The following is a 15,533-nucleotide window of genomic DNA, read 5'->3' as shown; positions in this document are numbered from 1 at the left end:
CTGGCTTAAAATTACACACTGTGCTATCACTTTTAAGTGTTCATATTTTTGGAATTAATGCAGATTAATGTTGTGTGGTAATGTAGAAAATTGATTGAGTGATAACAATTACAGCAAATTGAGACCAAGAAATACACATTAAAGCTTTCACAGTGGAAACTGTAAGAGTGAACCAGATCTTGATGTTGGCTTCCACATGCAGTCCATCTAAATATTTATCTTCAGTCCCATTAGGTATACAACAAAGTGGCCTGAAGCAGGGAATGTTTACTTTATGGAAATCAGTGCGCGCAAATGTTTGTGCTCACATATGTGTTGTGCAGTGCCAATCAAGAAGCTGCGTTGCAACTACAGCTCTGATGCTAAAAAGGAGCATGCAGGGAAAGAGTTCAGGGCTCTCAAGTGTCACGCATTGAGCGTGACACTCACGCATTTCGGTCTTAAGTCACGCACTCCCGCCACACATCGTATTTCTCACGCTGAAAAAAACTCTCGGCTATTTAATGTTTTAATGTGCCGCAGCACGCAAACATGAGCCGCGCTGCCCTCACTGTGGAGGAATCAAGCGCTCCCCTGGAGTTCTGCTGTGAGGAGCCACTTATCAGCCAATCAACAAACAAAAAAGGGCTACACAATAGCCAATCAGAAAAAAAACCCGTATCTGTTGTATCTGGGTAAGATTTAATCCAGCAACCAATGAAAATAAAGCATCCTGGAATTGCGCGCACCTGACTGATATCAGAATTTTTTTTTCTGGTGGGGGGCGGGGGGGGGGGTGCTGATGGAAATGTCACTCTTGCCTATCTTCAAAACTTGAGAGCCCTGAGAGTTGATGTACCAGTTGTAGTCGTGTTGATGGATTCAGATCCAAATCTTCACATTTAAGTGCAAAGTATTGAAATACTACGTAGGGTTTTATAAATATGCATCGCGGGTGCCCTCTACAGGTTAAAACCCGTCTATTGCGATGTAATTTAGCACCTGGCTGATCTTAATCTAGGTGGTGTATAGATGACCAAAAAAGCATAATCATAACAATTGTCAGCAGTTCAGTGACTATCATCAGATAATTGAAAGGCTAACAGATAATATGAAGAGTTATAGGTAAAGAAAAGCCTAAGTCCTGCAGTTCATATGGTGCCAGTTAGGGTCTGTAATTGTAGCATGAAAGCATAGTGGAAATAGCAAGATAGCCAGAATACTAGCCAGCTAGCTGCTAAATGAGTACAAATTTACAAATTAATCCATCACACACACTATCGATACATCACATTGCTATTGCCAGAAAGTCTATCACTAACACTTATTGACCACATTTTTTATTTTGCTTATGGCTTAACTTGAAGTCCACAGAAAAGAGAAACAATATGTGTGCTGTGCTGTGAATTTAATGCTACGCTGGTTACAAAGACAACCACTTGAAATAATGTCTCGTAAATGAGACAAGAAAATGATGACTAAATTACTCGACAGCAGTTGCAGGCACTGAGTGTGTTTACCAATTATAGGTGCACATGCAACCTCACAACGTTATGCCATCAGAGTGGCAGAAGTTGCATAGCTTGGTCCACCTGCTGTCTGTGTTGTTAGATTCAAACATTGGATTGAATGTCATCAAGACACATCACAACATATTATTCAATATCAGCTTTTATAACAGTTTTCTAAAGGCAGGAGGCACCATTAAAGAGCAGGACTAGAACAACTTGAGAAGTTATTCGTAAGTTTGCACTTGCCACTTGGAGAGTGCAGACAAGGAGGTCGTTGAAACGGTATTTTTTAAAATTTCGAATCGAAGTAGAACAGATAAGGAAGGTTGAATGGAAAAGAGTACTTAGAAAAGTGAAATGTTAAACTTTAAGACAGTCATTGAATTCCCAAATGTCACAGAGCTTTGAATTCACTGAAAAACATAAAGCACATCAGATTGAATAACGAAAGAGACATTGCTACTCATCATCTCGTTCAGTGGGAAGTCATCGTGACCCTCAATAAATCTTGATGGAGGTTCTTGTTGGTGAGTGACCTCAAATGATATCTACCTGTAACATTCCCCATCTCAAAAAACGATCGGGAACACTATAATTACTGGCTCCAGTGGAATTGCTGTCCTTTGAAGGAGGAGGGGTGTCCTCATTTTTTATTTTTTTATTTTTTATTTTTAGAACTTTTTATTTTGCATTTTCCACAGACAGATTATTCCTTGACATCTAGAAGAAAGAAAAAAAATAATAATATATCTACAACAAAATAAAATCAGCACACATCCAAATCCATCCATATCCACATAAACACCCGCCAAAGATTCCCACCCATCCCCTCCCACCTGTTTATACCCTCAGGGGTGTCCTCATTTTAAACCCTCTTTTTCCAGGCAGGTCTGATCCGGACTGATAACGGGGAGTTTTTCATCGAGCCCCTTGAGAAGGGCCAACAGGACGTGGAAATGAAGGGTCGTGTCCACGTGGTCTACCGCAGGTCGGCCATCAAGCGGGAGACGGGCCAGCGGAGGGAGGACCTCCACAATGAAGGTAGGTGGGGAGAAGGAGCCCGACATCAGCGGAAACAAAAAGCACTGTGTGCGCGTACGGGTTGTGACTGCGTGTGAGTGTACATGTGTGAGTGAGTGCATCTGTTCGTTAAGCACACCACAAGCACGGCCAGGACTGTGCGTTTGATATATTGCATCATACAGTCGAATAAAAGCAGCAGCATTTTAAGGGGTTGCACTGCATTTAAAGCGCCAGCGGTTTGGCATTCATAACAGCTTCCTGCTTTTTGAGGCCGCCATTGATTTCCATTGATTTCCACCATTCTCATCGACCTCGTTTCCAGCCTCTGATAAATCCATTCACTACTTGTCCAGCACCAGCGATGTGGAATGCGGACATAGTTGGCGATGAGCTGGTGGATTTTCCTCAGAGTTAGTGGAGACCAGAACAGAGCTAAAGACAAGTGAATATTGAACTTACACACTCAAAGAAATGACTCATTGGATGAACTCAATAAAATTGTTGGCAGGTTTTCCATCCAATAATTATATGCAACTCCAATTCAAATTTAGCACATCAGTGCAATAAAATGTCATTAAGTTAGTCCAACTCATTTGTATCAAATACATCTAAAATAAAATAACGATATTCATGAAATTAAATAAATTTGTGTTTGTCCAACTCAAAATATAAACTAACTAACGAACAAAACATGCAAACTCCACACAGAAGGAACGCCCCAACTGGGAATTGAACCCACGGACCTCTGGCTTTGAGGCGACAGTGCTAGCCACTACACCACCGTGCAGCTCTGAAAGTGTCTTCACCTTGTAAACAACTGATTTTCAGCTGGCGCATGCGCAAAGGGTAGTCCTCAATGAAACACATTTATTTTGAGTTGATATGCACACCATCTAACCTAAATAAATCTAATAAATGAAAGTATTCATACATTTTGTGTTACACCCATTAAATATAAATATCTATTTTTGTAATTGATTTATTTAAATGTATCAAACAATATTTAAATGTGTCACCTCGAAGAAGGGCTTGAATTGTTTCTGTGAGTGTAACCTAATTAAATCTAATAAATGAAAGTATTCATACATTTTGTGTTACACCCATTCAATATAAATATCTTCGTTTTGTAATTGATTTATTTAAATGTATCAAACAATATTTAAATGTGACACCTCTAAGAAGGGCTTGAATCGTTTTTTTGAGTGCATATTGCAAATACAGGCCACCGCTTGTTCACATGTTCGCTATCGCGACCGGGTAACCAGGTACGTGACGAGACCTTTGACGCAAGTTGTTCGCACTGTTTGTTCCCAGGTGCTGCAGCTGCATTGTGATTGTCACAGTCGCCCTTTTATTCCAACGCGACAATCATGTAAAGTTCACAAGAATGAAAGCATGCGTAATGCCTGCTGATTGACTGACCTGTAATGAAAGTAGACCGGTGTCTAAAACTGAACCTAAGTACACATTATTCAAAGCTTAGGAGTTGAAGCACGCAGCTTTTAAACTCCAGCTCTAATTTCTATCACTGCTCTATATGTATTCGGTCTAACAGCAGATGCAGCGCTCCCAACGCAGCTGGTAATGTGAGGAATTCTGGACTCCAATGGTAGTTCTGGGGACAGGGGAGGATGGGGGAGCCAGTGAGGGGAGAGTGGTGGGGGTTACCCCTCCTTTGCAGTCAAACCACCCGGCGCCATAATGCATTCCTTTTCTATTCCTTCCTTAATTGCTACAACATTAGCTCGAGCATCTGGAGGACGAGTCTTACCATACTGACGGATTTACCCCGTTTCCCAGCATCTATTCATTTGATTCCACAGCCACTCATTCACATTTGCTAAGCCTTCCTTCCTTTTTAGGAACTGCCCTTGTGAAAAACACTTTTTTTTTTTTTTTATCTCTACAGGCTACGTTCTTCTATAAAGTGATACAGCTGGATTTTTCTTACTTATTAATATTGTTGCCAATTTAGCCTTTTCCATCGCTGTTTCTATACACCTTCAGTCATCAAGTTGCTGGAGGAAGAAGTTGTTCAGTCATTTTGACTGTGGAGAAAGTGTTTGTACAATGTTTCTGATGGTTTTTTTTCCCTTTAAAGTTCTGCCACATCCTGTTGGGAAAGCCACTGTCCCGATTGAAGCTGTCGCTCTCATCTAAAACCCTGAGCCATGCTTTTTTAATTAACAGTATGTGTTACTCATTTAGCTATTTACAGTTATTTTGTTTGCTGCTATTCTGTTATGCATTCATGTGTTTATTTGGTATTTGGGGTTATTAAGAATAAATTGCTTCTCGAGAATTTTGCAAGGAGCCAGTCGCCTGAATGTTTTTTTGCTGAACACAGCATTTATCTTTCATTTAAATTTTTCAATTAAACTTCAGACAATTCCTTGTCCAATTGATTTACTGCAACGGTATGCAGAAGACAGTGTCATGACTCCATTATCACTCTCAGTATCTGGCCGGCTTGAATCATGAGAGTTCATAGCATTGAGCAGCATGCCAAGCTTTTATGGTACGTGAGCCAAATTTTCCCAGATAAGTTTACTGTTTTTTTATTTTAATTCCATTATCTCCATTTAGGAAATAATGTATCGTTTTAATACGAACATTTTGTTATGAAGATTCCAAGACTTCAGGAACCGAAAAATGGAAATTAAAAATAATTTAAATCCAAAAAATATTTTGAATGAACAGTTGCTATACATAACTCAATCTATAGACTCTTTGGTGTTTAAGCTAAACGAATACATGTTTAAACTAGAACGGGCACTTGGTAGAGCGCATACCTTCGCATATCACAAGATTGGGCATTGAATTATTAATATTTTGGCATTAGTTGCATGCCAATTGGATACAAATTGACCGTGCTATGGTAAAAAGAAGATTTTGACCTTTTCATGACCTTGACCTTTGACCTGATTGATCCCAAAATCGAATCAAATGGTCCCTGGATAATAACCAATCATCCCACCGAATTTCATGCGATTCGGTTTAATACTTTTTGTGTTATGCGAATAACACGCATACAAATAAATAAATAAAAATAAATAAATAAATACACGGCGATCAAAACATAACCTTCCGCATTTTCAATGCGAAGGTAAATATATTGAGCAAAACATGTCACTCTTTTCTTTATTCATCTGACATTATATCCAAGATTTCCAATTCACGCAACATCCTCCTTTCAGTGAGCCTTTCAACTCAGACGGCATCCTGTGCATGAATATCATGACGAAAAACAGCTGAGATGCTTTATGAAATGGATGAATGTCGTTTGGATTTTGGTGCGACTTAGCTGGGCCATGAATGCACATATTATAGTTGTGCTAAATATAGGCTGGGAGGAAATACTCTTCTCACTCTCTCACTCTGTCTGTTAACAATTTACGAGTCTGAAGGGAGTATTTTGACGAGAGATCAAGTGGCTTAGAAAACATAAAGTATACAGGCCTGATGATAATCCCAAAGGATTCCTCCTGCGCATCCTGAACCTCAAAGACGTACATTTGTTTTATGTTGGTTTGATACAGACATGAATCACTGCGGAAGCTGAAAAGAAGAGATCTCATACATGCATTAGACTCCCACAGCTCGTTAATTGACTTGTTTATGTGCTGCTTATTCAGTGGCAGACTTCGGGATCGCAGACCTTCCTGCGGCTCTGGATCTCGTCGAACACAAACTGTCTGAGTCCGAGCGCAAAAGGAGGCACGCCAAGAAGGACGATTACAACATCGAGGTGCTGCTGGCTGTGGACGACTCGGTGGTGCGCTTCCACGGCAAGGAGCATGTGCAGAATTATGTTCTCACTCTCATGAACATAGTAAGTCCATTATGGTGTTTGAATAAAAAGGCTCATCATCTACCTGCTCCTCTTTGTATGCAAATTCACAACATGGCATATCCATGCCTGCAACTAATCATTATTTTCATTGTCCCGATTATTAACGATTATTTTCCTGATTTCTTGATTCGTTGGATTCATTTTTTGGTCTAAAAAAAAATTTAATTAAATTGACAATACGTAGTTAGAAAAACACCACAGTTTTAAAAAGTAAAAAGTGAAAAAGCTTGTTTTGTCTGACTAGAAGTCCAAACTACAAACATATTGAGATTACTGTTACATAAAACAAAGAGCAGAACAAATTAGAGCCTTTAACTAGTAATTAGTAAATTGCTCGAATAATTATCAGTGGAATAATAATGATCAGTTTAAAGCAATATCGTCTCCACTAAAAGGCTATAAGCTCTATAAATATCCCTTCTTGATGAAATGCTGCTGTGTTTAGTGACCTGTTGAGGCACTTTTCTCTCCTTGTCCTCTCTGACATCAGAGCTTGCCACACTTTCCCCAGACCCCCACTTTCTCGAGCTGTTCACGGATTACCAATAGAGAGGTGAAAAAAGAAATTCTCAGCTCATTCATTAGTGGTTCCACCAGCTCCTACCACCATAATCTACTTAATGGGCCCAAATCCCTCAAGTCAGATTTTCACAAGGTGCTGGTTTCACTCTGTAACAGTTACCATTCGGACTCTGCATGGTGGTCTGATTAGCTGCACTAATTAGAAAGTTGACTGGGAGCTGTGCCGGGCAGCCATGGCAACCAGCGCCAGGAGTTCTGACATGGAATGATGTGTTTATTTGTTTGGATACATATTTCATGCCCACATGTCTTGGGCACGGAGAAATATCAGATTTTAATGACCGTGGCTGTTTATACTGTGCTGTGGCTGCACGACCATGCCGTAATTAGCAGACGTTGGTGTCTAATGCTCTCTGGTGAACATTTATTTCTGACCATAACAAGTCCTTATTTCAGAAATTGACTGAGCTATAAAGTGAAATCAAGTTCGTAAAAAAATAACATCTCGCAACTTCCAGGGACAAAGGTGTAGTTCAACCAAATGAGGGTCCAAACTCTTTAGTTCGACTCGTAATCCACAGGCTTGCTGTGTCTGAAAGAGCTCTGCCCACTCAAATCCCTCTGAATCCCCGCTCCGTGGCTGCAGAATGTGTAGTACCACCTCGAGAAACTCTCCCTAAGGGATTGATTACTGAACATCCTGTCTGCGTAAAGCCAAAGTGACTGCTGAGGTGCCTGCTGTACAATGGCTGTGTTGTTTGAGCGTGGACCAGATTTTGTCCACATCGGTGTGATGCTGTACACAAGCCAGGGACACCTAGCTCCTGTAGCCCACAGCTGCTACTCTCATTTGCAGCCACAACACTCCAATTCCAGCCCTATGTGTGCTCCTCCTGGCTTTGTAATTATCTCGGTATACGTGGGTTTGGAGGACTCACCAAAACATTTCTTTTAAAAGCTGAATGCGAAAGAGCTGAACTAGTCCCAAGTAAGGAAAATATGCTAATTCAGTATTTATATAAGCTGTCATGGAACTTTTATGATGATAATTCTTTGGGTGCTGTCCCCTTTATTTCAACAGCTTCTCTGTTTCGGGTCCAACAGAAACACGTGTATATATAGGTCAGTATAGACCGGTCTAGCTCGGAACTAATCTGGGAGAATTTGGGGTCACTTGAGTGTTCTCTACAGCATTTATTGACTTGAATGGGCTGCTGTGAATGGAATATTTGCTCAAAAGCTTTGGGTGTAACCTTACGTCCCGGAGCAAATTTGAACTTCAGCCAAGAAAGTCTTTCTATCGTGACAGAGCTTTTTGTCATACTTTTTATCAAAAGGCACACATTTGTTCGTGTTCTAGCAAAAGGTAGAACTCTGTTATTTGCCGAGGACAACTTTGCTTCATCACTGTTCACAAATGTCGAAAATAACCTCTAGCACACTATTTATTTTTCAATCAATATAACAAAAAATCTTTCATGAGAGACAAATGTTCTGCTTTGATAACCTAGGTATTGTTTGGTTTGACCTGGAGTTAGCAAACCTTTTTGATATGAAGTGCCATTTTAAAAATTGTTAATTAGTGTACCATATAAACATTATCTTTAACATAAAAATAAAGTGCATAGCAAAATAAAAATATCTCAATAATCAGGGCATTGTAATTACATATTTTTGTCATCAACACAAAAAAACATGATCAGTTTCATCTTTTACCAGCATTGCAAAGCATTGGAATACTTTTTCCAAAATTACTGTTCGGAGCTCGATTTGTAAAACAAGTACACTATATTATTAAAAAAGAACCGAATAATATGTAATAAAAAGTAATAGACTGAGGCAACTAAAATGTATGCGTCATTTTGGGTTGAAACCATGAAAGTATTTCTTAGTCATGGGAAATACCTCAGACCTCATGGTAGAGGAGGAGATAAATAACACTCTTTTGAGGAGGGTATTGATCCTCTCATCTAACTCTTGTCAAGAAAGTGAATAATTGTATTTTCCAAAAAGTCAAAATATTCAGTTAATGTGGTGATTGAGGTTTTTGCACAAGGACAACTTTTGTTTCTTGAGCCAAGTGATAATCCTGGATAACTTACCAGAGCTTTCATTCGTATTCAACTTGAAGTAGTTAGAAGCCATCCGTCTTTAACAGAAGGTTGGCCGATTTGAATTATTATTGTTATAAACATTGAGGTTTAAATGAAACATACAGCTTGGTATCATCAGCATAACAGTGGTAATCAATAGAGAGCAAATACACAATGGAACTAAACCAAGTTTTGAGCCTTGTGGGACCCCACACAAAATGAGAAACATTATTACCAGCAGCCATGATCAACGCTGGGGAATAATTTGACTTTGACCTCCAGAACCAGAGATATCTAATAGCTACTTTAGCCTTGCTAAAAGACACGATTATAAATTTTAAATACAGATTATGCACAACCTGTTTTCTATGCATATCTTCTTATACATGTATGTCACACACAGTGTTGAATCAATCACGTGCCTTGAATGGGCAGTTTTAAACATATGTTTCCTCTCAGTATTAAGTTTAAGAGGGAAATGTGAAGATGTTTTCTGAAGCTAAATGACTCCATGTTCACCAATCGAGAGTCGCCCAGTTTGTTATTTACAATCCATATCCAACATGTACCAACCAAATTACTTTCTGATTGAATGACTGATGAATTCACCCCTGAACTTATATTCATCAACCGCAAAGCAAAGCAGTTGATTGACTTTTTCAGAAAGACATGTAGTGACCATTTGGTGAAAATAAAACACACTCAACTGGAAATCGGACTTGGGATTTGAAAGGGATCCAAGCTTGGTCCTGGATTAAGCACCTATACATACCACAGCATTATTATAAAGCCAAATAGCAGCACACATATTGCCGGGGCAGGGTTGTTTGCCATTGTTGCTCAACATATTTCATAATTATTCCAAGCTTGCTGTAAAAGCCCAACAATGCTATATGATTATATGGCCTGCTGCTGGGAAACTGTACTTCATAAATAATATTGTGTGGATGCGGCGTTCTTCCAGCATTGGAAGAATGTTCTTGTTTTTATTGATAGTCCGAGTAGTATTGACTAATCACCGTCATCATTGTGTTTCTTTCATCCCTCAGATCATTGACAGATAATGTTCTTTTCCTTTCAGGTTGATGAAATCTACCATGATGAATCATTGGGAACCAACATCAATGTTGTCCTCGTTCGCATGATAATGGTCGGGTACCGACAGGTGAGCTATGTCACACATTGCTTTTATTTCTCGTATATACACTACCGTTCAAAAGTTTGGGGTCATCCAGACAATTTCGTGTCTTCCATGAAAACTCACTTTTATTTATCAAATGAATTGAAAATTGAATAGAAAATATAGTCAAGACATTGACAAGGTTAGAAATAATGATTAATATTTGAAGTATTAATTTTGTTCTTCAAACTTCAAGCTCAAAGGAAGGCCAGTTGTATAGCTTATATCACCAGCATAACTGTTTTCAGCTGTGCTAACATAATTGCACAAGGGTTTTCTAATCAGATATTAGTCTTCTAAGGCGATTAGCAAACACAATGTACCATTAGAACACTGGAGTGATCGTTGATGGAAATGGGCCTCTATACACCTCTGGAGATATTTCATTAGAAACCAGACGTTTCCACCTAGAATAGTCATTTACCACATTAACAATGTATAGAGTGTATTTTTGATTAATGTTATCTTTATTGAAAAAACAGTGCTTTTCTTTGAAAAATAAAGACATTTCTAAGTGACCCCAAACTGTTGAAAGGTAATGTAAGTATGTCAGAATACACAAAGTTATTTCTTCAAAGAAAATAGTTTGTATTTGCTATCTTCCGAGAGTTAGATAAGAAGATTGATACCATTCACGTTTGAATAGTAAACTAATAGCTGGAGCCAGCAGCAGGCAATTAGCTTTGTATGAAGACCAAGAACAGGGTGAAACAGTTAGCCTGGCAAGGCCTTCCAATAGCTAATACGGATTAAAAACGGTGTTGATTAATGAGCTGTAGAGGTGCAGGTACCATTTAAAAGAGTCATGCTAGCTATCTCCCGTTTCCAGTGTTTATGCTAAGCTAACACATATTTACCGTACAGACGTAAGAGTGGTATTGATCTCCACATCTAACTCTCGGAAGGAAAGTGAATAAGCTTATGTGCCAAAATGTTGAACGATGAGTGTATGTCCATGCAATTAAGCACCTGGCTGACAGTCCGCTTTCTGCGGTAATCTAATTACCTTCGCATTGAAAATGTGGAAGGTAATGTTTTGATCGCCATGTATTTATTTATTTATTTATTTGTATGCGTGTTATTCGCATAACAAAAAAAGTTTTAAACCGAATCGCATGAAATCTGGTGGGATGATTGGTTATTATCCGGGGACCATTTGAATAGAGCGCATACCTTCGCATATCACAAGATTGGGCATTGAGTTATGAACATTTTGGCATTAGTTGCATGCCAATTGGATAAAAATTGACCGTGCTATGGTAAAAAGAAGATTTTGACCTTTCCATGACCTTGACCTTTGACCCGATTGATCCCAAAATCTAATCAAATGGTCCCCGGATAATAACCAATCATCCCACCAAATTTCATGCGATTCAAGAGGATGTTGACCTTTTCATGACCTTGACCTTGACCTTTGACCCGATCGATCCCAAAATCTATTCAAATGGTCCCCGGATAATAACCAATCATCCCACCAAATTTCATGCGATTCGGTATAAAACTTTTTTTGTTATGCGAATAACACGCATACAAATAAATAAATAAATACATGGCGATCAAAACATAACCTTCCGCATTTTCAATAATGAGTTTTTCCCCTATTGCTACTTTATGTTACCTTTCATGTTTTTAGATATGAGCATGTTTTAATTATGTAGTCAGAACTAATACTTAAATTGTGTGCATGGCGACAGGAAGCAGTGAGTTATTGCCCTGGAGTGCCTTCTAATCTTCATAAGCAGCCATGCTGCTTGGAGGCGGGGATTTATTTATGCTACTTTTGTCTGGTTGCCAAAGCAGAGATATGCGGCTTACGCAGCACTAATTAGATGAGCTTGAACATGTTGAATGTGTCACCAGCACACAGGGACAGAAAAATATATGTTTTGCCTGTCTATTTGTTCGTGCTATCGGATGTGAGCGGGCTTGTTGTCGGTCACCACACTGTTTCATCCTCGACTGAGTTTTGTTGTTAAAACCGCTGGATCTTGGTAACGAACAAAACAGAATCCTTTTTTTTGAGTTTCCAACAACAGTCTTTGTTCAATGCCAATTTGAGGGGGTCGAAAAACACACAAGTATTTTACATTGCAAATAAGGGATGCAGGATCTGCTCTCTGTGTACGTTTACCAAGAGCAGTGTCCTTTTAGAGTCGGGTCCCACGGAAATAAAATCCCCACAAATCCCCCGACCTGCCAGAATATTGTAATAGGGCTGCTATGTACAGTATATTTGCTTCAAATGTATTTTTATTCAACATTTAAATCTGCAAAACACCTTTGAACTGCAGTACTTCCTGATGGCGCCGCGGACGGCCGCCTCGGTGTGTTGGTGCGCGATGTTTTTTGTTGTTTTCGTTTTAAATACTGTTTTCTGCTGTGATTCCCAGAGCTCTTTCACCAGAGAAGAGCTCATGAACATCAGGGGAACAACTCCAGCGGATTTATTTCCAACGTTTTTAACTTCTGTGGAGTTACTGGACATTTTGTAAAGGTGTGCTCACCTCACCATCGCTGTGAAAAACGCGGCGGAGAGGAAAACGCTCAGGGCGCTTATGCGGCTACGGAAACGGGATCTCGTACAGCGCTGCCGGGCATATTTCTCCAACGTCCGCTCACTGTGCAACAAACTGGACGAACTCCAGCTGCTGGTGGGAGAGACAGAGACTTCTCCTCATCCTCCGCCTGTGTTTTACGGAATCATGGCTAAGTGGATCGATACCAGATTCTGCGCTCCAGCTCGCTGGCTTCCAGCTGTTCCGAGCGGACGGGACGGGACGGAGCTCTCCGGAAAAGCAAAGGGTGGAGGAATCTGCTTTACCTCAACAACGGCTGGTGCAACGACGTAACGGTGATCCTACAGCACTGTTCGCCGGACCTGGAATCTTTATCATTCACTGCAAACCCTTCTTCTCCCCCACGTGAGTCTTTCATTTCATCTGGCGGAGTTTACATGTCCGCGGGGGAACGTGCACGCGGGGGCACGGACCCTCGCAACAGAGATGGCGGTGGAGCGGGACCTCCCGGACTCTTTAGTTATTGTACTGGGATTTTAACAAAGGAAACCTCAGCCACGAACTACCTAAATATAGACAGTTAATTAAATGCCCTACTAGAGAGAAGAGCATTCTGGACCACTGCTACACAACAATCAGCAGGGCCTATCACGCCGTCCCTCGAGCTGCACTGGGAAACTCTGACCACGTCATGGTTCATCTGATTCCCTCATACAGGCAGAGACTAAAGCTCTGCAAACCTGTGGTGAGGAAGTTCAAGAAGTGGACCAGTGAGGCTCTGGAGGATCTACGGGCGTGCTTGGACTGTACTGACTGGGATGTCTTCAGGACTGCTACCAACAGCCTGGATGAGTACACAGAGGCTGTAACTTCACATCAGCTTCTGTGAGGACAGCTGTATTCCATCCAGCTCCAGGGTGAGTTATAACAACGACAAACCCTGGTTCACAGCGGAGCTCAGGAAGCTAAGACTGCAGAAGGACCAGGCATTCAGGAGTGGGGACAAGGACCTGTACACAGAGTCCAAATACAGGTTTAGCAAGGCGGTGAGAGATGCTAAACGTCTGTACTCTGAGAAACTGCAACAGCAGCTCTCAGCAAACGACTCTGCTTCTGTCTGGAGAGGGCTCAGGCAGATCACCAACTACAAGCCCAAATCACCCCACTCCATGAACAATGTGCTTCTGGCAGACGAGCTAAATGAGTTCTACTGCCGCTTTGAAAGACAATGGAGCAGTCCTGAGACCATCCCCCACAGCCCCATCAACAAGCCACAGACCATCAGCCCACCCTCCCCCAGCCCATCAGGGGCTCACACCTCTGGAGCACCTCCATCAACTCAGCCCGACGCCATCCTGGAGAGAGACGCCAACAGACTGTTCAAAAAGCAGAACCCAGCCCGCAGCAGCGCCGGGACCGGCCTCCCCCCTCCACCTGAAGCACTGTGCTGACCAGCTGTCTCCGTGTTCACCGACATCTTCAACACCTCCCCTGGATGCATGCCACGTTCAGCCTGCTCAAAGCTCTCCCATCATCCCCGTCCCCAAAAAACCCAAGATCACAGGACTCAATGACTACAGGCCCATCGCCCTGACCTCTGTGGTCATGAAGTCCTTTGAACGCTTGGTCCTGTCACACCTCAAGACCATCACCGACCCACTCCTGGACTCCCTGCAGTTCGCCTACAGAGCCAACAGGTCTGCAGACGATGCAGTCAACATGGCCCTTCACTACATCCTCCAGCATCTGGACTCCCGAGGAACCCACGCCAGGATCCTGTTTGTGGACTTCAGCTCTGCTTTCAATACAATCATCCCCCCGTCCTGCTGCAGGACAAGCTCTCCCAGCTGCACGCAGCCGACTCCACCTGCAGGTGGATCACACACTTCTCCTGACAGGAAGCAAGCACGTGAGGCTGGGGAAACACGCCTCAGGGCCGGACCACCCCAGCACGGTTCCCCAAGGCTGTGTTCTCTCCTCTGCTGTTCTCCCTTACACCAACAGCTGCACCTCCAGTCACCAGTCCGTCAAGCTCCTAAAGTTCATGGATGACACCACCCTCATTGGACTCATCTCTGGTGGGACGAGACCGCCTACAGGTGGGAGACTGACCACCTGGTGACCTGGTGCAGCCAGAACAACCTGGAGCTCAACGCTCTAAAGACAGTGGAGATGGGGAGATGGTTGTGGTTTCAGAATGCAGCCCCCGCCCCCGCCTCCTGTGTGTGTGTGACCCCCCGACGCTGTGGAGTCACCGCTTCCTGGGCTCCATCATCTCCCAGGACCTCAAGTGGGAGCTGAACATCCGCTCCATCACCAAGAAGGCCCAGCAGAGGATGTTCTTCCTGAGGCAGCTGAGGAAATTCAACCTGCCAGGGAGAATGATGGTACAATTCCGGCCATCGTTGAGTCCATCATCTGCTCCTCCATCACCGTCTGGCACCCTGCAGCCACAGCCAAAGAGCGCAGGCTGCAGGCATCATCCCATCATCCGCCGAGAGGGTTATCGGGTTGCAATCTGCCTTCCCTCCAGGTCCTGTTCACTTCCAGGTCACTGAAGCGGAAGCTGAAAGGTGAAAGATTGTCGCTGACCCCTCCCACCCTGGACACTCCTGTTCGAGTCCCTCCTCGGGAGGAGGCTGCGTCCATCATGACCAAGACCACCCGCACACCAAAGTTTTTCCGTCGGCGGTGGGCTCATCAATGGACCCGGGACTGACTGACTGTCACCCCCAGGACTACCACCTCCACCTTCCTCTCCTCCTTCTTCCTCCTTCTTCCCTTCCTCTTCCTCCTCCTCCTCCTCCCTCCTCCTTCTTCTTCCTCCCACACCACACATGCACTTTAACATGCACT

General features: G+C 42.3%; 1 protein-coding gene across 1 annotated transcript in view; it reads left to right on the top strand.

The window, feature by feature from the left end:
- Positions 1-15,533, top strand: part of LOC130203847 (A disintegrin and metalloproteinase with thrombospondin motifs 14) — a 46,238-nt gene that overhangs the window by 9,221 nt on the left and 21,484 nt on the right. The window contains exons 3-5 of the mRNA XM_056430283.1: positions 2,375-2,531; positions 6,149-6,345; positions 10,063-10,146. Of these exons, the coding sequence (XP_056286258.1) occupies positions 2,375-2,531; positions 6,149-6,345; positions 10,063-10,146 (438 nt within the window). The remainder of the gene's footprint in view (positions 1-2,374; positions 2,532-6,148; positions 6,346-10,062; positions 10,147-15,533) is intronic.

Source organism: Pseudoliparis swirei, chromosome 13 (genome assembly GCF_029220125.1).
Source record: "Pseudoliparis swirei isolate HS2019 ecotype Mariana Trench chromosome 13, NWPU_hadal_v1, whole genome shotgun sequence".
In the NCBI taxonomy this organism is placed as follows: domain Eukaryota; kingdom Metazoa; phylum Chordata; class Actinopteri; order Perciformes; family Liparidae; genus Pseudoliparis; species Pseudoliparis swirei.
This window is presented reverse-complemented; position numbering and strand designations above follow the sequence as displayed.